Source organism: Gavia stellata, chromosome 1, assembly GCF_030936135.1.
Source record: "Gavia stellata isolate bGavSte3 chromosome 1, bGavSte3.hap2, whole genome shotgun sequence".
In the NCBI taxonomy this organism is placed as follows: Eukaryota; Metazoa; Chordata; class Aves; order Gaviiformes; family Gaviidae; genus Gavia; species Gavia stellata.
The window spans coordinates 58,409,538-58,432,365 of NC_082594.1; the positions used below are offsets into that span (position 1 = coordinate 58,409,538).

At 41.8% G+C, this 22,828-nt stretch overlaps 1 protein-coding gene across 13 annotated transcripts in view; it reads left to right on the forward strand.

Annotated features, from left to right (window-relative positions):
• MBNL2 (muscleblind like splicing regulator 2) overlaps positions 1-20,816 on the forward strand; it is a 74,130-nt gene extending 53,314 nt beyond the window's left edge. For 6 of the 13 annotated variants that reach the window (XM_059825441.1, XM_059825456.1, XM_059825492.1 and 3 more), the window contains one exon: positions 19,466-20,816. In XM_059825441.1, coding sequence (XP_059681424.1) covers positions 19,466-19,593 — 128 coding nt within the window. In that variant the 3' untranslated portion in view covers positions 19,594-20,816. Of the gene's footprint in view, positions 1-510; positions 547-1,965; positions 2,061-19,465 lie in introns of all 13 variants that reach the window. The other 7 variants (XM_059825450.1, XM_059825462.1, XM_059825496.1 and 4 more) reach the window with 4 other exon arrangements.
• The last annotated feature ends 2,012 nt before the right edge of the window (positions 20,817-22,828 follow it).

A 22,828-nucleotide genomic window follows, 5' to 3' on the forward strand; every position in this document is an offset into this window, starting at 1 on the left:
CCTCAGGTGTTGTGTTAAGAACAAGTACATTAAATTTGGCAAAGCCCCCGCAGAACAGTATCTGCTAATTCCACTTTGACTTCTTTCTCTGCTGCACATCAAAAAGTTGGTGAATGCTGATCTGCGCAACATTGAGCTGTCTGAATTATGCAATGAGTTCTAAAATTCCCAAATAATGTGATATTTAACCAAAGATGTTTCTATAAACAAAATAACTGTTGCTGCAAAAGTACTAAGTGAAAGGATGAAAGTACTAAATAAAAAAATTTATGAATTATCTTGTATATACACAGAAACATGCCAAAAGTCACGCAGTATACTCAGGTAGGAGTTTAGTAAGAACATAATCACCTTTTTTGTGGTAAAGCAAAACTATGAATGACCTTATAGTTTCATTTAACTAACTTCTCTGTGGTTATGCTTGAATCTCACTTTGAATGTTAACTCTAAATGGCTAACCTGTTTCTTCCCTTTATCCACTTTTTTCACCTATCATTGCATGACACGCAGGGTCAGTTTTGTGCATGACACCCGCTACCAGTATTGGTAGGTTCCAAATTTCTTTATTGATCTCTTTTTATAATGTATATGATGCATATTCACTTGTTTCAAAAATCCTAGGCAAGATGTAGACAATGACTAGAATTAAAGGTTCGCTTGTCCTTATGGTTGACTTTACAGAGTGTTTAGATTTGTAGATGAAAGCCGCAGTTTAGATGTGATATCACCTGCTATAACAACTACACTGCAAAAGCATAATACCATGAATTCCAGTCTGCTTTTCAGTTTTCAAAGTTTTATTTCTCTTTATATTTTATATTGTCTAGTACTATAAAATCATAAAATACTGGAAAAAGCCAGCAAATTTCATCAGTGTTTTAAAGTTTCATAGTGGTGTGCCTATTTCTCCTTTTTGCTGTGTGTTAGAAAGTTTTATCAGCGTTTCCCAGAAATGCCTGCTTTGATCCACAGAAGTTCTGTTGAAACCCATGATTTGAATCTCACTCCTCCTTTAAATATATTTGCAGCTTGGAATTAATATTTTGGGCATGCAAAATGGAAGTCCAGTGCAACAGCCTCTAAGACAGAAAAGTAATTTTTCTTCCATTCTATAGGCCTATCACAGTGACTTTTTTTTTTGTAAGACTACTCAAATAAGCAGTTAAAATATCAAGCCTTTAAAACATCAAGATAATAATTCTCCCATGGAGATGCTGATTAAAATTCATTCTTAAAATGAGCAAAAGCAGCAAGTTTCACAAAATTGACCTTGCTTTTTTAGATCAAACAAAGTAGTATTTAAATCGGGAAAATTACTATCATCCTTCTCCTGCTTTTTGCCTCAAAGCAGATGGTAATTTAACTCTGATAAAGTCTAACAGTTATGCAGTGCTAGTAGGAAAAAAATGCATAAATTGGATTATAAAGGAAAGACAGCGAGTATCTGGCTTACTTCAAAATGAAGATACATGAAAATAATTCACTTTTTAATTGTATTTAAAAATTAAGATAAACATTTATCAGTTTCCTTCCCAGTACAAACCACTGTATTTTTTTTTTTTACTAGAATTTTACTTTGGAGTGCTTTATATTGATACTGGGGGAAAACAAATTGCCCATGTAACAATTCTCAGGTAACGGGCTATTTGGTAGACACCTCGTTTGCACAAGTATTCCTCCTCTTAGAGATAACGCCCGCATTTTCAGTGGTCCTTGCTCTTTTTTCTGGGAATCGCCGATTGTGTTGACAACCTTCCTTTAATTGTACTTGTAATAAGCTATTTTCCCTTTTTTTTATTTCTCCGCCACGCTTTCTCGCTTTGCACTGTGATTGCATGCCATCTGCCGGTTTAACCCATGACGATGGCTTGCCGCTCTTGATATTCACCATGCCAAAAATACCACTTCTCTTACCATAATGCTGCACCCTCCTGTTCATTGCTTCCATGGTTCCCCTCCTGAAAGTACCCATGATGCACAACGCTACGGCCGCCACTGTCTCTGCAGCAACAACTCCTGCAACAAGTGTTCCCTTCGCCGCAACAGCCACAGCAAATCAGGTTTGCTCCTTTTAAAGCTTTCTTTCACAAGATCCCGAACTCTAAATGAGTGCTGAGATTTTTATTTTAATTTTTTTTTAACAAAAAAAATTCTCCCAGAGAATTTTTTTTTTTTTCTGTGTTTACCCCATCAAATTTTACTTTTCTTTTTAAGTCGTTTATAGCAAGTGTTTGTGGGACAGGTTGCACTTATTTAGAGTTAACATTTGTTGCAAATAATGATGTAGCTGTGTTTTGTGTTGCAATGTTTGTACCTAATTACTGTGTAATTAACCCAGCTGGAGTTAGAATCACCGTAGTACTGGACTACTTACAAAAGTCTATTATTAACTCCTAAGTTCAAAAGGAAGATCATCACAGGTTTCAAACATTCAGGTGTGTTAATGTAGCCTTCTCCATGCGGTGTGTGGAAGTGACTAATTTGTAAGCATGGAAGTTGTCTAAAATCACAAGTGGGACAAGGTAGCTGAAAAAAAAAAGAGAGAAACAAAATTGAATGTTTTCTGTAAATGCTAGCGATCAAAACAGCACTCAAGGTGTTTATGACTATGCCTGCTTTGTTTGGAGGTGTATCTTTAACCTGGGATTTATATTTCTCTGAGGAAGGACCTTGTTACAAAGAGCCCCGGAGGTTATTGGCAGAGGCAGGCTAGGAAAGATGATACTTTCTCCTTTTTTCCTGCAGTTTATTACGTTAATGGCAGTTTTCATTTTGGTAGGGTTTCCCCCTCGTCCTGATTCCCAGGGAAGACGTATCTGTTGCAGCTCAGAGTGTGTAGCTTTGACTCCTCCGTTGGGGCTGTAGAGATTCCCACCCCAATGCGCCCGCCATCTGCCAGGAGAGGGGTTTGCACAGCAGTTGGGTCGCTCTGGCTTTTCTGTTGCTTCGGGGCCACGCTCAGGCACTTCCACCTGAGAGCTGTTTTACCCTCAGGTTTTGAGAGGTCAGACTGAGGAGGAAGCAAGCAGATTTGCTCACCAAGCAAAGCAAAGGGCTATGTCCCCGTCACCTGTCCTTGTGTTGCTCCTGGCCAGACCGACAAGCTGTTGCAGACCTAGCAGAAACGCTTACCCATTGATTCATTGCCCTCCACCTGCCAAGGAATTACAAAGAAATCAGTGAAAATGTTTTGCTTAATAATGTTATACCAGCAGATACTATTTTTTTTTTTTTTTACTGTTGGTCCCAAAACTATTTAAGTATCCCATGGGAAAATAGAATTTGCTGCAAGAGTTTATTTATAATAATTTAGGAGAAATATACTACCTCTGAAATACACCCTACTTTCTTAAAGAAACACAAACCAGTCTGTCTTCTGTTTTTTGAAAGGCTTGTTTGCCAACATCGTGGTGTTTGTGCTTCTAGCATTTTCATCAGAAGAGGGTTGTCATTTTGTGTATTCTTTTCTGAGAGCTAGCTTGTTTTAATGAAAAAAGGCTTGGGATGAGGAGGAAAGTGCAGCAGGCAAATGGTGCATTTCACTGTCCTTCCCGGAACAGTGTCTGCAGCAGAAAATTGGTGGTATCCAGTGTAGTTTTGTGATCCCAAAGTAATGACAGAGGAACTTGAAGATGTCAAGGGACTATGAGAAAACGGGGCGGTTTGGGGAGGGGATCAGGTGGGGCAGTTCCGCCACCCATGCTGCTGAGCACCAGAGGGGTTGACTGTGGCTGAAGTAGAATAAATACATGTACACCTACAAAGGGACCAGTAAGCAGTCTTTCTTTTTTTTTTTTTTTTTTTTTTTTTTTGAGATCATGGGAATACTTTCACATGAGTAGCTAGTGCCAGTGGGGAGACATAGGTGTGCCTTAATGCACTTTCTCATCTAGCAGGATAGCAGGCAGAGCCCCTCCTTTCCCAGTACAGATTTTGTTTGCATTGGAGAATTAGAGCATTTTAAATTTAACAGGAGTTGTAAAAAGTGTCTGTTGGTATTTATTTAGTTGCATATATTTGTGTGTGTGTGTATACATATAACTCCATGCTGAAATTAAAGGATGGTTTAACACGGGGATGAGTTTCTACTTGTTTAACTTCAGCCATTTGGAAGTTTGGCATCCAGTTCATCTGCTTTTCTAGAAGTCCATGCTAGGGCAAGATAAATTGCCCTGGAGGGTCCTGCCTCTTTCTCTGGCCTGTGGAAGGAGCGTAGGTGCATAACCAAAGCTCTGCACCACTGCATGTGGAGATGAGTCCCACCCCAGCAGCTTTTCTCGTTGGCTTCTGTAGCATGTGCCATCACTGTCTTTTTCTCCTCACTCCTGTCTTTGTTTTAGTCATTGCAAATCTTTAAAAGCTGCTGTAAAAAACTGTGCATTTGAAAGTACGGAAAGTAGTAGTAGTAGTTACTTCTTCTTTATAAGAGGCAGATCCCCAAGTTTGCTGTTTAGTTACAGCCTCTTAAGAGTTGGAGACAAAGCTACAACACAGGGAAAGGCCCCATAGTAACTCTGTGGTCCTAACTCTCAGTATTTCTTTAGACCAAGAAACACAGAAGGAACAGGTAATTAACTTGGGTTAAGACTTTTTTCATGGTCATAACGTACTTTGTTCATGTCCTCTTGTATGGATTTAAACTCTCCTGCATGTTTCAGAAAGGGACTTTTTATTCCCATCTAGATAAAATTTCCTTTCCTGGTCTGTGCCACACTGCTTTACATATCTGTGGGATACTGTTTCCTCTTTCAAGTGTCTCTATCACACTTTTTTAATCAACCTGCAGCCTTCAGCCCATCCCATTTCAGCTCCCACAGCTTCTCCTCACAATGCCAGGCATGAAAAGAAAGTTGTAGCAGGGCTTAATCATTTAGCTCAGTATCATCTGGCTCCTATTCTGGCCTGGGAAAAGATTACTGGACTTCCTTGGGTTGAGTGTGATGATCTCGGTGTCCTCGAAGCACCAGTGGATGGAAAAATCAACATCCCAAAAGTTACAGAGTCTCAGCTGGTGGCTAAAAAAACCTAACAACTCGTTTGGGTCCAGTAAATTATTCAGTATGTGCTGTCAGCTTGCTTTTTGAAAAAAGATGAACTATGTCTTATGTCTTCTGTATGCCCTTTCTTTCTGAAAATAACATGAGTAACAGCTCAAAATGTGCCTGCGTTGGCACACACACAGTCAATCATGCTTGGCTAGCAACTCTACGCGCTCTGTGTTCAATGTACGGCACGAGGCACGTGAGAAGATTGTGTAGGGTTAAACGCTATACTGTAGTACATCCGTGCAGGGTGACACCGGTTAAGAATATATGAAAAAATGGAAGTCTCTTGCTTTTCCTGACTTATGAAAGTTAGGTTTTAAAACCAAAATAATTTTCTTGCAGTGTACTTCGGAGGGGAGGAGAATCACTTTGGCTTAGTGCAATGAAAATGGGATGGAGCAAAAGTGCTTTAGCAAACCCTGTTTTACAAATCCTGATTAAAAACTGACTCAGTTGATAGAAGAGCTGATGGTGTTGCCATTCACTGAGTGTAGACATCTTGTGAGGGGGTATCTCCACTTACTCTAGCTGCCAGGCTGTGATGAGAGGGGATGGAGGGGGGACTTAGCTTGGGATTTCCAGTGAAAGGCAGGTGGACTTCCAAAGGTATGTGAGGAGGTTGGGAGCATGACCGGTCAGAGGTGAGAGGTCTTTCCCCTTTTCCTCTTACCTCCTTCACAACTGCTCTAGCCATTCCCACCAGAGTGAGGCTGGAAGCCGCAGCTGCTTAACCTTGCTTCAGGGTTAGATCCTTAACGAACTCGCGTTCATTTGTTCTTTGGGGATGCTGACAATGTTTTCCTGGAGGATGAAACCAGTAAAGTTCCAAAAAGTGTGAAATGATGGTGAGAAGCAACATTAAGGCACGTATACGGAGGGTTTGGTCCTAGCTCCCTCTAGTGCATACGTGCAGGCAGAGGTATGTAAAACATCTTATTTAAAATATTAATACGGTAATTGTGTGTAAATATATACTTCAGAGATCTTTAACAAAGCTTTTAATTATTACTCCTGTAGCTAGTGGACTAGCAGTATTCGAGCAAGCAAGGAAACTGTTACCTGCTCAGCTTCGCTCACAGGTAGCTGTAAGATTTCACAGAGGATGATCTATCCTAACATTATTTGGGAGAGGTGGTATTCTGAATTTTGGGACTGAATTTCAGTTTTGAATAATGCCAACACCTGTTTTGGGGGGCTTTAAATTTCTAAGTAGAAAGCCTTACTTCATTTACCTATATGCATTGGTGAGTCCTGTGAGTCCTACATGGATTAAAAGGTTAGAACTTAGTCTGAAATTAAGACACCTAAGTGTTGGTGTCTGAGTATGGGTGTATACGTGCAAGCTAGAAATTTAAGGGCCCACTGTAGACTGTAAGGTTATCAGCACAGTCAGGTGAAGTCTGGAGAATAGTCTGGCTCACCCTTCAAAAGTCACGCAGGGCTTGGTTCAGTTGCCTAAACTTGTGTCTGCTGGTGTTTAAGATTGTCCTAAGATGACCTTGCTTGTCTAGGTTATCCAAGGCATTTTGACAAGCTTGACAGATGCAATTCAGGATCTACAGACAAATCTGCACGCTTGTGAACTGGCAGCTGGACGACAGGCAGGAGACCTTAGTCCAAATGGTACTAAAAGTCTGGTGAGAAGTGACCTGAGCCTGCAGTGGGTGATCATATGAAGTGATCTCCAGGCTCTGTTGGTGCACTGGCTCAGTTGTATCACCCCATTGACTGCGATGGGAGGTTAGACACCAGCATTTCTGTGTCTTAATCTGTGTCCTCAGGCGCAGTGGGTGCTTCCTTAGTTCTTGGTTATTGCAGGGCAATTACCAAATTCCAGATTATTTTGAAGAAAATAGTCTCGCTCACATCAGTACAGAACAGTACATGGCTTTATTTTCTGCAGCAATGAAAATGTGCCGGAGTCTGACAGTATAAAAATAGCATTACAGAGAATGCTGCTTAAAGATGTTATTTAGTGACAACATTATTCTACCGGTTATATGACCTTTAACCAAGAAGGAAAAATTAAAAGGCAGATCCAGTAGAAAAATGAAATACTTGTAGGCCATCTCTGAAAAGAAATACAAGATCAACAGGCTGGCTCGTGCTAAGGCTTGTGATTGTCAAGCACAGCTGTTTTAAATTATGCATCAGCGTTCGCACTAAATTAGGTGGCAATTATGCAGATATTAATTATGAAATCATTCAGTAGCCTTCAGTTTTGTCAAAATCTGTAAAAATACAATGAAGTGAAAATAGAAATAGTTATGTTACATTCGAGTGCCACAAACAAAAGAAAAATTAGAATATTTGCCCCAGAATTAAGAGAGTAGTTAAGATAGCATAAAATACAAACATGCCAAATGTTCAGTGGGGATTTGCGACACCGCGCATGGCAGCTCCCTTGGGAGGGAGGGGAGCCGGGACATGCAGCAACAGAGCACCTCTCCTTGCCAAGGTGCCCGCAAAGGCAGCCGCCACTCCCAGAGGAGGCAGATTCCCCTTAGACCGAAATGTCATGTGGCACCTACTCAAGCTAATTTCTCCTTCTGCGTAAAGCAGAAGCGCCAGTTTCTCCCTCTTGCAAATACTCCCTGGTGTCCCCAAAAAGGCCTTCCTCTCCAGTCTACCCATCTAACCTGGGAAGCCTTCTGGCAGGGCGGAGGGCTGCCATCAGCACTGCTGAGGAGTGACAAGGCTTTTTCTGTCTCGTGTTCCCTTTCCTCCTTGTGGAAACCTGCAGAACTTGTAAATGGGGAGAAGAGTAGCAAATATACTGAGAAGATGAATTGAAATTTTTAGTCTGCAGAAGAGGAGGCTGAGGGGAGACTTCATCGCTCTCTACAATTACCTGAAAGGGGGTTGCAGAGAGGTGGGTGTTGGCCTCTTCTCCCAAGTGACGAGTGATAGAACGAGAGGAAATGGCCTCAAGTTGCGCCAGGGGAGGTTCAGGCTGGATATTAGGAAAAATTTCTTTATGGAGAGAGTAGTGAAACACTGGAATAAGCTGCCCAGGGAAGTAGTGGAGTCACCATCACTGGAGGCATTAAGGAATGTGTGGACAAGGCATTGTGGGACATGGTTTAATGGGCATGGTGGTGTTGGGTTGATGGTTGGACTTGATGATCTTACAGGTCTTTTCCAACCCTGGTGTTTCTGTTATTCTGTGATTCTGTGAAAAATCTGGAAGGTACTAGGAAACAGCCCTTTTTGTTGTTCGAAAGCAAGCTTTTGAGAAGGAAGGTGGGAAGGGGAAACAAATGTTATTTACATCTTTAGTGCCAGTATACAACAACATTACAAATAAGAGCCTATGCAAAATTCTTGTTAGTGATTTGAAAAACTTTAATTGCAGTTTGTAAAGGAATGGGGGAACAAGTAGGAAAGCACTTCTGTTGTGAATAGTAAGTATCTGAACAATTTTTGTCTTTTTTTTGACTGAAAGTTTTGGTCTAGAAATTCCATAAAGTCCCACGTTAAATACTCCTATAGAAAATTCTGTTCTAACAACAGAAAAGGTGATTTGAATGAAAAATTCCAACAAAGGAGATAGAAGAATAGGTTCCTTTCTCAGACACATTATCAGAGGGGATGCTTGCAGGGAGCGAGCCTTGGGCAGAACAGTGTTGGGCATCTAGCGAGCCCATGTATGGTGCCATGCTGCTCCATTAGAGGTACCGGCAAACCTTGACATCTGGGATACAGGACTGGACATCTCGCCTTGTACCTGCACCAGGCTGGAAAAGTGAACCTAAATGATCCTTGATCACGGAGTTATTTTTCTGGAGAAGGTATTTTAATAGCAATAGCTTGTCACGGTAGGAAGGGCAAACAAACGTAAACCACTTGCTGCCTCTTTTCATGCTAGACACCCAAGAATCACAAGCCTCAATTCAATCAAGTTATCTTGTCTGAAGACACTGAGTTACATGTAAGTAGCTGTCTGTAACTTTCCGAATTAACAGTTTGCAGGCTCAAGAAGTGAGAGTTTCCAATCTTAAAGCCCACAACAAATCTCAAGCAGTGTCAAGCCCTTTGAATTGCCTTGAAACACCTGACGTTACAAAATATGTGGCAAAACTTTGTTTTCTTAAACTGTAAGGAAGCAAAGAAGCAAAGCCAAAACATTACCCTGGAAAATTTAAAGGAATTTTAAGACTCATGAAAACTTAAAAGTAAAACAAAGACTTGCTTAAATAACATTTTTTGGTCTCTTAAGACAGAGTGCTGTTTCTGTGCAGATGATGAAGACTTCTGGCAGGCTTGCATACAGACTTTTAGATCATATGCTCATATGTGAGAAGCCAGTAAGAAGAAATGAAAAATCTCTGTTTTGGATTTTTAGAAATTCCCCCCTCACACACCCCCACCCTTGTAGAGAAAGACTGAAACCTGCCTTCCTCTGATAGCCTGCTAGATGGCAGTATCACATAACACGAGCAGTAAGCAAAGGCAAACACTTAATTTCTTGTATATAACAAAAATCAAGACATAGTTTCCTGTTATAGGCTGTTTTAGCTTTCATATCATTGCAATTAAAAAAAATGTATTTATGTTTGAGATGATAACTTCCTTTTGTGTTCTTGCTTTCAATTATTCAACAAATGATACTTCGACAAGTTGAGTAAAAGTCTTTTGGGGCATATATTTATTATTTAAACATAGGAAAATTTTTCTGAGGTCAACTCATTTTGTAGGCATTTGGGGAAATACGAGTTTGTTTCATTGTGCTTAGCACGTACACACAGCTCATGTGAGTCTGGTTTTTTCCATCATAAAATTTTAACAACACAGTGCAGTGCAGAGCTCCAGATGTACTTGTTTGGGATTCTGCTCTTTGAAATAATTGCATCTGGACATCTCTAGCTGCTCCAGCTATTTTCCCTTGAATTAAACGAATATCATGTTTTTATCTCAGCGTATGATTTATTGCCCACCAGAAATGCCAGTCTTTGGCTTTGAGCATGCAGGAGGCTGCCCACATAACTGCAGTGGAAACATCTATTTATTTATTTGTTTGTTGTATCTGTCGGGACTTTCAGGTTGAGGCAGAGATTTGTTAACTTTGACTGACTTCATTTTTGGCGCAATATTATCTGCAGTGACACACAATAGTATGTATGTCTGTTACAAGAGAATATTGAGATAAGAAGAAAATTAAGGAAGCGGTAAGCAGTCAAAAGTCAGGAACATTAAGATTTCCCCAGAGAAGTTGTTAAGTATAGTGAGTTTTATAAAACTGACACAAGTGTTATAAGTGTGGTGTCTGATGAGCAACCTTGATGAACACAGATTTGTTACCTTTCTGTGTCTGAGTTAAGTTCTGGATGTTGCAGTGGACTGTCTCTTGTTTGGAAAGGAGGCTGAACTGGAGCGCCAGGTTTTGGTAGAGGAGGGGTTTCAGAGTGGTGGTTACTGCTGGGGAACCTGCGAAGTGCTAGCCGTGCTCTGCGTGCAGTAGCAGGGTTCGCCTAAAAGGAATGCCGTATGTGTAATGGCAGCCTCATCTTGCATGATTTGGGCATGTATGATGTGTAAGAGGAAAATATAAAGCAGGTTTTGTTAGAAGGAAAAAAAAAAAGCTAGGTGAAGACACCTAAGAAAATGTTGGTTTGGAGAAGTAGCACCCCTCTAAGAGGAATACGGGTGTTTTCATAGGTAATGCACACCTTGTGCTTGGCCTTTCACTCCTTTGTGCTCTCAGTTCCTCTGCATAAGCCTATTCTGGCAGTTTCTAAAATTCAAGAAGAGAAAGAAAATTACCTGAAAGTAGGAAGTGAAAAACACAGATGATTGCAGTAGCTCAGACCTGCTGAAAGGTAAAATTGAGGGGCCGTTCAAAACAGTCACTGTACCGGTGCTCCGAAAATATTACAGCAGTGGTTTTCTCATTTCTACGTAGTCCCTCTGCTGCCTATGTGATTAGTTAAAAATAGATTTTGGTAGAATACATTAGAGTATGTTATGATCAATTTTTACTACTGCATTATTTATTACTTTAAAGAAGAATAAATAAAGCCAGATTGCTTTCATTTTTTAAAACAACTAGTCCTGTTTTTTCAGAGTGAGTAAATACGTATTAAGTTGAACTTAAATATTATACATTATTACTTGAGTAAATACCTATTGAAGCTCAGAAGCATGCTAAGGAGTTGTCAGCACAAGTGGCTTTTGACTGTCTTTCAGGACCTTGTGAATATTAAGAAGAATGATGGTGTTGAGCCCTTGAGCCCTTTGGGATCCCATAGCTGCCTTAATCTTTTCTTCAGGTCATTGTGAAGAGATGGATTCAGACAAGGTCTTCGTCAGCTTTATGACACCCTGATGGCCAACAGCTTGTGCCTGATGGAATGAAAATGTGATAGCAGATGTGTCCACTTCAGCATGGACATCTGACCCTCAGCCATATCCAGAGATGTGTTATCAACATACAGGACAGGCAGAACGGGGGGCACTCAGACTTAGGGAAGAAAAGAGAGGATGGAGCAGGGCACCAGAATTACCACGTCAGGGGATGGGCTGTGAGAAAGCCAAGCAAATGGAGAGCAAAATAAACTCCCCATGATCCAGGAGGAAGCAGTTAATGACCTGCTATGCCACCTGGACACTCACAAGTCTATGGGGCCTGATGGCATCCACCCAAGGGTGCTGAGGGAGCTGGTGGAGGAGCTTGCCAAGCCACTCTCCATCATTTATCAACAGTCCTGGTTAACGGGGGAGGTCCCAGACGACTGGAGGATTGCCAATGTGATGCCCATCTACAAGAAGGGCTGGAAGGAGGATCTGGGGAACTACAGGCCTGTCAGCCTGACCTCGGTGCCGGGGAAGATTATGGAGAGGTTCATCTTGAGGGCGCTCACAGGGCATATGCAGGACAACCAAGGGATCAGGCCCAGCCAGCACAGGTTCATGAAAGGCAGGTCCTGCTTGGCCAACCTGTCCTCCTTCTATGACCAGGTGACCTGCCTAGTGGGTGAGGGAAAGGCTGTTGATGTTGTCTACCTGGACTTCAGCAAAGCCTTTGACACTGTTCCCCACAGTATTCTCCTGGAGAAGCTGGCAGCTCTTTGCTGGGTAAAAAACTGGCTGGACGGCCGAGCCCAGAGAGTTGTGGTGAATGGAGTTAAATCCAGCTGGCGGCCGGTCACAAGCGGAGTCCCCCAGGGCTCAGTTTTGGGGCCGGTCTTGTTTAATATATTTGTCATGATCTGGATGAGGGGATCGAGTGCACCCTCAGCAAGTTTGCAGATGACACCAAGTTGGGTGGGAGTGTTGATCTGCTGGAGGGTAGGAAGGCTCTGCAGAGGGATCTGGACAGGCTGGATGGATGGGCCCAGGCCAGTTGTATGAGTTTCAACAAGGCCAAGTGCCGGGTCCTGCCCTTGGGTCACAACAACCCCATGCAATGCTACAGGCTTGGGGAAGAGTGGCTGGAAAGCTACCCCACAGAAAAGGACCTGGGGGTGTTGATCGACAGCCGGCTGAATATGAGCCAGCAGTGTGCCCAGGTGGCCAAGAAGGCCAACGGCATCCTGGCCTCTATCAGAAACAGTGTGGCCAGCAGGAGCAGGGAGGTGATCGTGCCCCTGTACTCGGTGCTGGTGAGGCCGCACCTCGAATCCTGTGTTCAGTTTTGGGCCCCTCACTACAAGAAGGACACTGAGGTGCTGGAGGGTGTCCAGAGAAGGGCGACGAAGCTGGTGAGGGGTCTGGAGCACAAGTCTTATGAGGAGCGGCTGAGGGAGCTGGGGTTGTTCAGTGTGGAGAAGAGGAGGCTGAGGGGAGACCTCATGGCTCTCTACAACTACCTGAAAGGGGGTTGCAGAGAGGTGGGTGTTGGCCTCTTCTCCCAAGTGACGAGTGAAAGGACAAGAGGAAATGGCCTCAAGTTGTGCCAGGAGAGGTTCAGGCTGGATATTAGGAAAAATGTCTTTACTGAGAGAGTGGTGAAGCATTGGAACAGGCTGCCCAGGGAGGTGGCGGAGTCACCCTCCCTGGAGGTGTTCAAGGAACGTGTGGACGTGGCATTGTGGGACATGATTTAGGGGGCATGGTGGTGTTGGGTTGATGGTTGGACTTGATGATCTTACAGGTCTTTTCCAACCTTAGTGATTCTGTGAAATAGGACATCCACCCCTCAGGATACACTTGATGCCCCCTATATTAGTCACTGTATGGGCAGACAACCAAGGAGATCATCTGTGGCCTAGAGGCCTAGACATCTCACCCTTCATATACAAACCAGAGGTCACCTTATTGATGAGCATGTATGGGGATGCATTGGGTTAATGGAGAGGCAGTAAGATAAAAATCCTCCTTCACCCCTGAATTGAGGAGAGGTGCATGGTTAGTGAGAAAACTGAAGCACATATACATTAAATCATAATATGCTGGAAATGAGAATGAGGTTTCTGGTCATCAAGAGAGGAGGAGTAGCAAAGGAAGGAAGCCAGCGACGCAGGGTGAAGCTCAGTGTGTTTGCGAAAAGTGATGAAGTGTTCAGCAGTGATTGCAGGGGTAACAAATTGCTTTCAGCAGGTGCCTCCGACCCTATTAGTAGTTCCTTTAGGTTTTGTTTGGGGATATGTTTATTTGGGTTTTTTTCTTTTCAGTGTTTGCAGATGACCCTATAGAAGGATGCTAGTTTGACACTTGTTTTACAGGAGTGCAAACTGGTGACCATGAATTTTGAAAGTGGAAAGGGGTAAATGAGTGGAGGCAGGCCTGAGGTTTGATGGGTGCACGAATGTGCAAATGTGTTCGGTAGAGACAAGGAATGGAGGCTCTTGGCAGTGACAGACCTGCAATGTAGTGCAGACAGTAGGTCAGGAAGGGGCTTCCAGCAGGGGATTGCAGCTAGTGCCAGGACCAGGAAAAGGGGGCAGGACAACAGCTAGGGTGGGACAGATGAGGCGTGTATACCCCAGCACCTTTCCACCCTGAGCGCTGGCAGCAGGCAGGCTGCTTTTAATGCAAGAGAGAGTTGGAGCCAGCTCAGTTGCTGGCCAGTTGAGGACAGGGGCAAATCCCATCCCTTATGGGAGTGTCGGTGGGAGTCCTGGGGTGGGGGATTGGAAAGCTCAGGTTGGTGCTCCATGGAGGTGCTGCTGCTGAAGCCATGGAGAAATAGGAGGTGAAAAAGTCCATCTGTAAGGCTGTGTAAAAATTAAGTAAGACCAAGCATAACTGATAAAATAGTGATTACTCTCAATAAATGTCTGAATATTTACTCATCCTTTTCCACTTTTGATTAAAAAAAGAGACTGATTTATTTTGAAGAAAAAGAACAAGGCGCATGCCACAAAAGAGCATTCTAAGAGAAAATGAAAAATAAAGAGATGGAGGCATTTCCCAAAGGCATGGAGAAATACAAATAGTCTTGGGTTCCATGTCAAAGGGAAAAAATACTTAGTGTTAGTTTTATTTTTAGAAAGCGGGAGAAGTTATGAGACAGTCTGATATGAGTCGGCTGGCTGAAAATATCTGTTGTTTTTAATGTATACCCTAGACATATCTGACCAGTCTGCTGCTTGTGTGAAAAACATGAAAATGTCACTGTGGTAGGATTCATCTGCCCTGACACAGGTGTCTAAAAGTAAAATACCTCAGTGTGAACTGTTTGCCACAAACTTTTATATTTGGTGGTGGGGAAAAAAGCATCATGAGGTGCTAATCTGTCTCATGCTAAAATAAGTTGCCTGAGGTAGGCTAGGAAGATGTAAAATAGGGTGACCAGCTGAGGCGTATGTGTCTGAAATCATCTGAGATGACTCTTGTCTACAAGAAATTCCTATTACTACATTGCTCTTAAAATGAAAAGCTGAGCAGTCTAAAATGTTTACTATGTATGAGTTCATTTTTGAAGGGTTAAGTGCTTCACAATGTAGAATAATAAATCTGCAACTAGAACCAGAATTTAAGACACAGGGAATAAAGAAGCTTCATGAGTTGTAGCTTCAAAACAGAAGATCTCAAGCCAAGTGGTATTCTTGAAATTCGTAGTACCCAGTCATGACTCTAGGTAATTTGGTTAATTCTGTGAACGGTGTCAAGTAAAGCAGTGCATATAGTAACCTGGGTGTCAGAAAAGAGTTCACAAAGGTGGAATTTCCACCTTAATTTAAAAGAGATTCTTAATTGTACTTTTTAAGTCTTGAGACAATAACCAGTCGCAGCCATCTTTGCTGGGTCTGAGGAAAACCCAAGGTGATGTCGATTTGTCTGCTGCCTACCATGCGTTGGTAGTTCGGAGAGAGGCTGAAACCCACTGGCAGTAACATCTCTCTTGGTGGTCATTCCCATGGATGACACTGCAGAACTGTATCGCAACCCTGGATGAATTTAGGGATGTTCTGTGTTTCACAGGGGGCTTAAATAATCACTGTGGTCATTTAGAGGTCCTGAAGGTAAAGGTCTGAAAGAGCCGTGCTCTGATAGAAAAGAGAAAGTCTTGGCATTTGGGAGCTGAAAATGCCACCTCTAAAGAGCTGGAAAATTTGGAAGAGCAAATGTTCCTTGGTGGTTAGAAAGTAGTTTGCAGAAATTTAGGTTCACTCTATGTATTTGCAGTTTCAGTGAGGTCTAGTAACTAACATTGGCACAATTTTAGTGATTTTAGTCTAAAGGGCAGCCAGCTTTCTGGCAGTTCAAACAGGTACCAAGTTAGAAGACGAGGGAGAGAGCACCCTATGTCTGTGACTGCCTCCAAAAAATGCCCTTTGCTGTTCTTAAATCTTCTGTGCATTACTACCCCAGACTGTAAGTGCCAGGCCATTCTGCTTGTGTTAGAAATAGTGTTCTTACTAGATCTCTTACTGCAGAAGCAAAAGTATGTTTTCTGGCGCGTCTGTATCCACACCTGTGGATCTTATCCATACAGACCATGAGAAAATGCTTTCCCATTCTTGACCTGTAGACCCTTGCACATACGTATATGCACACACACTCATTGTGTAGTCTTTATATTTCAGGTTTTTTATGCTTATATATACTATGGTAAAAGTGTCAATACATTATATCAAGTTGCTGTGAAGTATAATGATATAATAGTATCACTGCGAATATGACGAGTCATATATATGTACATTTGAGATGTAATTCTTCAAACAGTAGCAAACATGAAGGTTGTTGGACCTATTTACAAGTAACGAGGGAGCGGAGACTCTGCAGTAGTTGTTTGCAGGGATGTTCCATGGTCAGAATGTTCTGTACAGCTTTTCCTTTTTCAGCATGCAAGCGATGGAGCAATTAGCAGCGATGCAGACTTAAGATAGCCTCTGTCTTCCATTACAGTTTATTACTTTGTTTGTAGATTAAACAGAAGAGGTTCACAGTGTGTTTTCCATGTAAAGTAGTTTCGCATTTTGTGTTTCTCTGTCAGACACAGTGAAAAAAAAACAGTTGCAGAAGCTGCTACATGTGTATGTAGCTATGGCAGAGTTGTGATATCTTTTGAGAAATAGGGTGTGAACATATAATTAGAGACTACAGGATACATTTTACACTTTGTGGCTAAGGTTAAAAAAAAAATGTATCTCTGCATCTCTGCGCTGGAGAAGCTTGTTCTGAAGGAGAAACTTGAGGGTTTTTTTCCTAGGAGGACTCCTACGTGTACTAGAAATAGCCGGGGTGCAACATGCCCTAGTTACATCCCCTGCACAAGCAGCAGCGTGGCGAGGACGATGCGGTGGGAGCAAGCCGGCTCCGTAGCTGCTGGTGGCAGGAGAAGCATGGTGGGGAGAGCTCCAGCTGCTCCTCCTGCACCCACAGCCACGTAAACAGGATGTGCTCACACACAAAAGGAAAGTGTTTACATTGTCTTTGCTGCTTCCTGAGTTTTGAGAGGAGGGGAGAAACGGCAGGAATAGGGATGGGGGGGTGGAAGTCCTTACCTGGCCTCTGCCACTCACCAGAGCAGAGCAGAGATGGGGTCCCTGCTCTTTCACACTGCCCAGGGCTCCTCCGTCCTGCCTGCCACGCAGCAGGGTGAGTTGCACTTGGGTTAATCAAAGCGCCAGGGATAGTCCTACCCTTTTCCTGAGACACACAGCCTGAGATTAGGCCTTCTGCCTCCTCTGTCGCACATTTTGGAGGAATTAGGAGCATTAGTATTGTGGGGCTGTTTGACCTTTTAGGACATCTTGGCGTAAGGGGCAGTGATCTGTCTCCCTGTACAGGGAGAAAAAAGCTATAGGAAAATGCGAGTTTATCCCCTCAAAAGTTGGCAGACGATGTAGGCAGCTGCAGTTTTTTTACACTGAGTAGATTTCAGGTTGTGTCCCATTAAATCAGACCTTAGGATCTTTTAAATACACTTGTGTGATTATGGCTAACCCAGTATAGCTAAAGCTGCTTTATTAATTACATTGACATGTTGGGTTGTAACATGCTAAAAATATCAGTGCTAATAATCTCGGTCACTTCTTATTTTCAGCATGGCTGCGTTCTTTGTACGTACTGTCAAATCACTGTGCTGTAGATGGACCAGGGCTATCACAGGCAGGGCTTTATTATTCCAGCAAAGGTATTTCTTTTGTTATTTCAATAGGAAACAGAAGATAGGCGATAAGCTAACAAACTCACAATGGGTGGAAGTTCATTAAAAATATATGTCCTTGTTGTATGTATGATGGATTTAGATGTTAAGCCCTTTGGAGCAGCAGGTGTTTGTACAGTGTCATTACAATGGGGCCTCGCGTGTCACCAGATTTTCAGTGCTGATGGTAATCAAAGATGACTTTTTGGCATGCTGGCAAGTTAGGTGGGGTCAGGGAGGTGGTAGTTGTGTACAGAGAGCAAATAGCAATGGAGACAGTCGCTTGCTTCCCAGAGGAATGGGAGTTGTCACTCCTGGTGTGTCGGTCAGGCAGAGCAGGTCCCTTCAAGCTCAAGCAGAAGGGACAAGTTGTCAGTGCTGTAGGAACTGGGGTTCAGAGGTTTTGCATATCCTGCCTCTCTCTAGAACCGGGCTCTTCCCCTCCTCTTCCACGAGAGAGGAGGGCGACTCTCAGGTGTGACAACATTTACATCGCTCCTGCAAATGCTTCATCTCATTGGCAATATTTTTGTTGAGCTGAGGTCTCTAGGCAGTTGTCTGTAGTAGTTAGGAGTCTTGATGGCATGCCACACCATGCTGTACCTAGAACAAAGCAATCCTCCCTAGTTTCATAGCAGGCTTCATGCAGTGGCTGCAGGTGTGTTAAAATGTGACTGGGCAGGGAACTAGAACAAGTGTCTTCCATGCAGAGGCGAGCGTGTTTCTTTTTGGTAATCTGTATGTCAGAGGTAGTATGTTGCCGAAGTTATTTTCAAAACACCTTTTTTTCCCTTTTAAAATAAATATTGCATTAAACAGTGGTCTAGCTTCGTAATACACAAGTAGGTCAAAGTGCTGTCCTGACTGTCTTGCATACCACCTACAGATACAGCTTAAAAATACGTCGAGTGCCAAATTAAACAGGAAGAGCGGGCGATGCACTCTGATTCCTTGACTTGTGCTTACATCTAGAGCACAGATCAGCAATGACGTGATAAAACATCGCACCCCTGGCTTTTGACATCACTTTCACTGACAGCCATTTCAGGCAGGTGATGGAAATCTGGACTGTTTTCCAATACTGTGAGCAGGTTGAGTCAGTTGCTGGGCACATTGTGCATTTAACCCTTGCAGTATTGGAAGCGCAAGAGTTTGCGTCTAAAAATGGTTGCTTCGCCCTCAGTTGGAGACATTGTGGAGGTAAAGCAGCAAGGTTAGTGGCTAGCTAGGCGCACAGAGATACCGTTATGATCATCCCCCCTGGATCTCCTGACGTAAGGCAGCGTGAAAAACCTCTCAAGTTTGCTGACCTGCAGATTTTTTTTTTTTTTTAGGTAATAAGCAGCTGCTGAAAGTGCACTGAAAAGACACTTTAGCTTCTTGAAAACACCCAGCCCAGTACATTTTTTTTCTTGTTAGTGGCAAGGGGCCCTGCCTCCACCGTTTCCCGTGGTCGTTCCTGACTTTGTGGGAGCAGGGTGGGACCTGGAGAATCGCACCAGGCACCGATGCGCTTCCGAGTTTACTCGGGAGGCGCAGGGCTGCTTTCCCCTCCACTGACAGCCGGGGTGCTGAGGGTGTGCACCCCACCTCCAGCCGGGCCCTTCCTTTGTGGCTTCAGTGCCATCTCCAGTATTTTGACACATAAAATACCCCCTCTGCGTGTCCTCACACACGTGAGGACATGTGTGTGGGAGGAGGACGACCAGGTTTGTGAAATGCAAACGCCTCCCAGGCAGCATGAAGATACGGGATGCTGTCCAGTACGGGATCCTGTCCCGTATGAGCTATGCCCAAGCTTAGTTAGTCCAGCGCCAGCCGTCTGGGCAAACTGCTCTCCCCGCATCACCTAAAAGCGTGATCACGCTTTCCTTTCTTTTAACAGATAATCCTGAAATAGCCGGCAGGAGCGGAACGGAGTGTCACGAAGCCTCCCTGCGGACGGCCAAGCACGGCTACTGTACATACTACCCCGTCTCCTCCTCTCTAGAGTTGCCACAAACTGCATGCTAAGTCAAGAATTTGTTCTTACGGACAAATCACAAACTCGAAAAAGCTAGTGCTGCTATGTCATATATGAATATTAAATATGGTATGCTTACTATACTCCAACCTAAAATAGTTAACTACCTGATACCAGCTGTGATGTTTCAAGACATAAAGGGTAACATTTAGTTTTAAAGATTTTCTAAGCATAGTTTAATTCTTGCAAATATTGTCTTTTCTCCATAACTATACCTAACGGAAATGGTCCAGTTCAGTTAGTCTCGTGAGATTCAGTGTTTATGAATCTTTCGAGCTCAGCAATAATTTAAGTTGTATCGGCTAAAACTTATCCCGGTTGCAGGTTTAATTTTCACCCGAACTACGATTGGGGTTATTCTTCTCAGTTAAAAAAAAAAAATCTTGGTTTTGCTCCCCTAGCGAGTTGATTCCAAGACAGAGGAAGTGAAACGCAGCCCTGTGTCCTGCACATCACCCTGCCAATCTGAATATTTTCAGCCAGAAGTCCAAAGTAAAGCACAAATTCTTTAGATGCACATGGTTGGTGTTTGACTTGTATGGAGAAGTTGCATTTGAACCATAGCAGAATAGCAGAAGAAAATTTAAAAATTTTGCACAGTATGAACTTCATACCCCTTTCAATCCCCAAAAGAACAAAGTCTTGAGAATATTATTTTGCAAGTATATTTATAATGTTTTTAAAAGAGACTTTGCAAAAGTGCCTAAATTTTGTCACATCAGACTTGATGAAAGTGAGCCTGATGCCAACAGTCAAATCTCACCGGAAGCGAAAAATCTTTCAAACTCATAGTCAGGTTACCAAAAAGATCCAAGCTGTTAAGAAGTAACTTCTAGAAGTGTAAAATCAAACAAACAAACAAACAAAAAAAGACCAAACTAACAAAAGAAAGGGCAAAAAAAGAAGGCTGTAGATGAAGAGATTTGTATGATACTCTAATTTAATTAAAATTCAGTTGAGTCACTGAAACTTCATAGGTGACTTTAATCTAGGCTATTAACTGAACACTAAGAATGTAGAGTGAGATTCAGTTTAATAAATCATTAATGTATTTGCATTTTTTTAATTGGATTATAAGATTGTAACCAGATTAGAGTGGAGGAAAAAAATAGTTCTTTTAATTGTTTTTCTTTAAAAACATATTTTATGTCACAAAAGTATGAAGATATCTTTAATACAATTATATACATATTATATATACATACATACATATATATGGATGAAGCAGATTTTAATGTTGTTTACTTTTTTAAATACTTTGTTGATTTACAAGGTAATTATATATGTATAATTAAAATTTCATGTTTGATTTGAGATTTGTTTCAAGCACTATTGTACCAAATATTTCATATTTCACATTTTATATGTTGCACATGTATCACATAAATGACATAGTTTTTAAATTATTGTTTAAAAAAACAAGACAGCTGTTATAAGTGGATATTATGTATAATTGTTTGCAGCATAAGTTTTCTATGTGGACATTATTAGTGATTGCAGTATTTTAACTTAACCTCTTCAGATTGATTGTAAACTATTTTAAACTTTGGCAGCACTGCCTGTTCTGAACGACTGAAGGCACTAACCATATAATTATTTGTCTAGGAAATTACTTTCCAGGCTAAATCTTGTTTGTCCGATGTCTAATTACTATCTATTTATATATAAAGCTGGAGATTTGATCATCCGCAAGAAAAAAATAATCACGATTCGATTGTAAAATTAACATAGTGCTTGTAACGTTGCGTTAGTTTTAATTTGTGGGAAAATAATGTATCTTAACTTGTTATTTTAGCAGTTAAGGTATCACCATTATATACTATTAAAACACTAATATTTGTAGACTTTCTCAGTCATTATAACTAGGTAGTTGACACTGCAACTTGCCTATATCTGTCAAAGTTGTTTTTATTTTTTTATAATAGTTAATTTAGGCATTTGGGTAGCTTATTGTATAATACTAAATGGTAAATTATCCATGTTGTTTAAATATTTTATGTAGATAACTCTTCAAGACATTGTTTTGTGTGAACTTTTTATGTTTCAAAATAACTGTTATTCTATGTTTTTTACAATTAATCCAATACTACTATTTTTTGCCCATGGATGATGAAGCTTCAGATACATCAGGTCTTTCATCCAGATAAACTGACAGACAAAAAGAGAAAATGTATTTTTAATAAGAGATCCACTTTCCGACTTTATGACTTTGTAATATTCCTGAAAACTGTACAAGTACAAACCTATGCTAACAATAAGGAGGCAATTACAGAGATGTGCAAATATGTGTACAACAGATTCTGCATTTTATTTATTTATAAAGTAATTTTATAGACTATTTCAAAATTTGGGAAGATCTAAAACTATTTTTCTGTATAAATATTATTTGCCAAAACTTTGTTTATATTTTAAAAAAAAGTCTAATGAAAATGATTAAATTTTAAATGCTTTGTTTAATTAAAAAAAAAAAAAACCACAACGAATAAACCCCCCTAAAAGAACCATGAGATGGGCCAACACCGAGACAGTGAATACTGTAGCTGGGACACGGTTTCAAGTTACTTGAGAAGTCTCAGTGTTTATTTTCTTCAAAGGATACAGCACCTCACCAAAATACCTTTTTGTTTGCCTCTCTCATCCAGCATAACTGACAACGCGTACAATGAATATTTCGGTAACAGTTAAAAGAAACCCCTCCATTCACTCTTTTTCAGCATATAACTACTAGTGGTCTGTTAAATAGCCATTCTATTTCTGTTGTGACGTTAAATTCATTCACCCAATGTACAACCACTGAAATAAAAAGAAGCATTTTAAAATGAGAGCGGAGTCAGGGCCATCCTTTCTTGTGGCGCGGCTCTGGGAAGAGGGACCTGGGGTAACAAAAACAGTCAAAAGAAATTGGAGGAGTCCTTAAAAAGTGTATTATTTTATTTCATTCTATTCTATTTTTTTCCCCTTTATTGCATGTTGAAGTAACAAATCCTTAAGTGCGATCCCCTGGCTCGGGACGCACGCAGATGCTGTATCAGGAAGCACGTACTCTTCTGCTGTAGACGGCGTGCTGAAGAGGCCGCGCTGCACGGCTTTCGCCCCAAATGGTCATTTCGTGCCCTTCCTGCCTGCCCGTGCTGCCGGGGTGCAGGCAGGCAGTGGTTATCTCAGCAGCGTGGCTCGCAGATGCTTCACCATTGGGGGATTTTTTTCGCCAGAGCATCCTCTGCA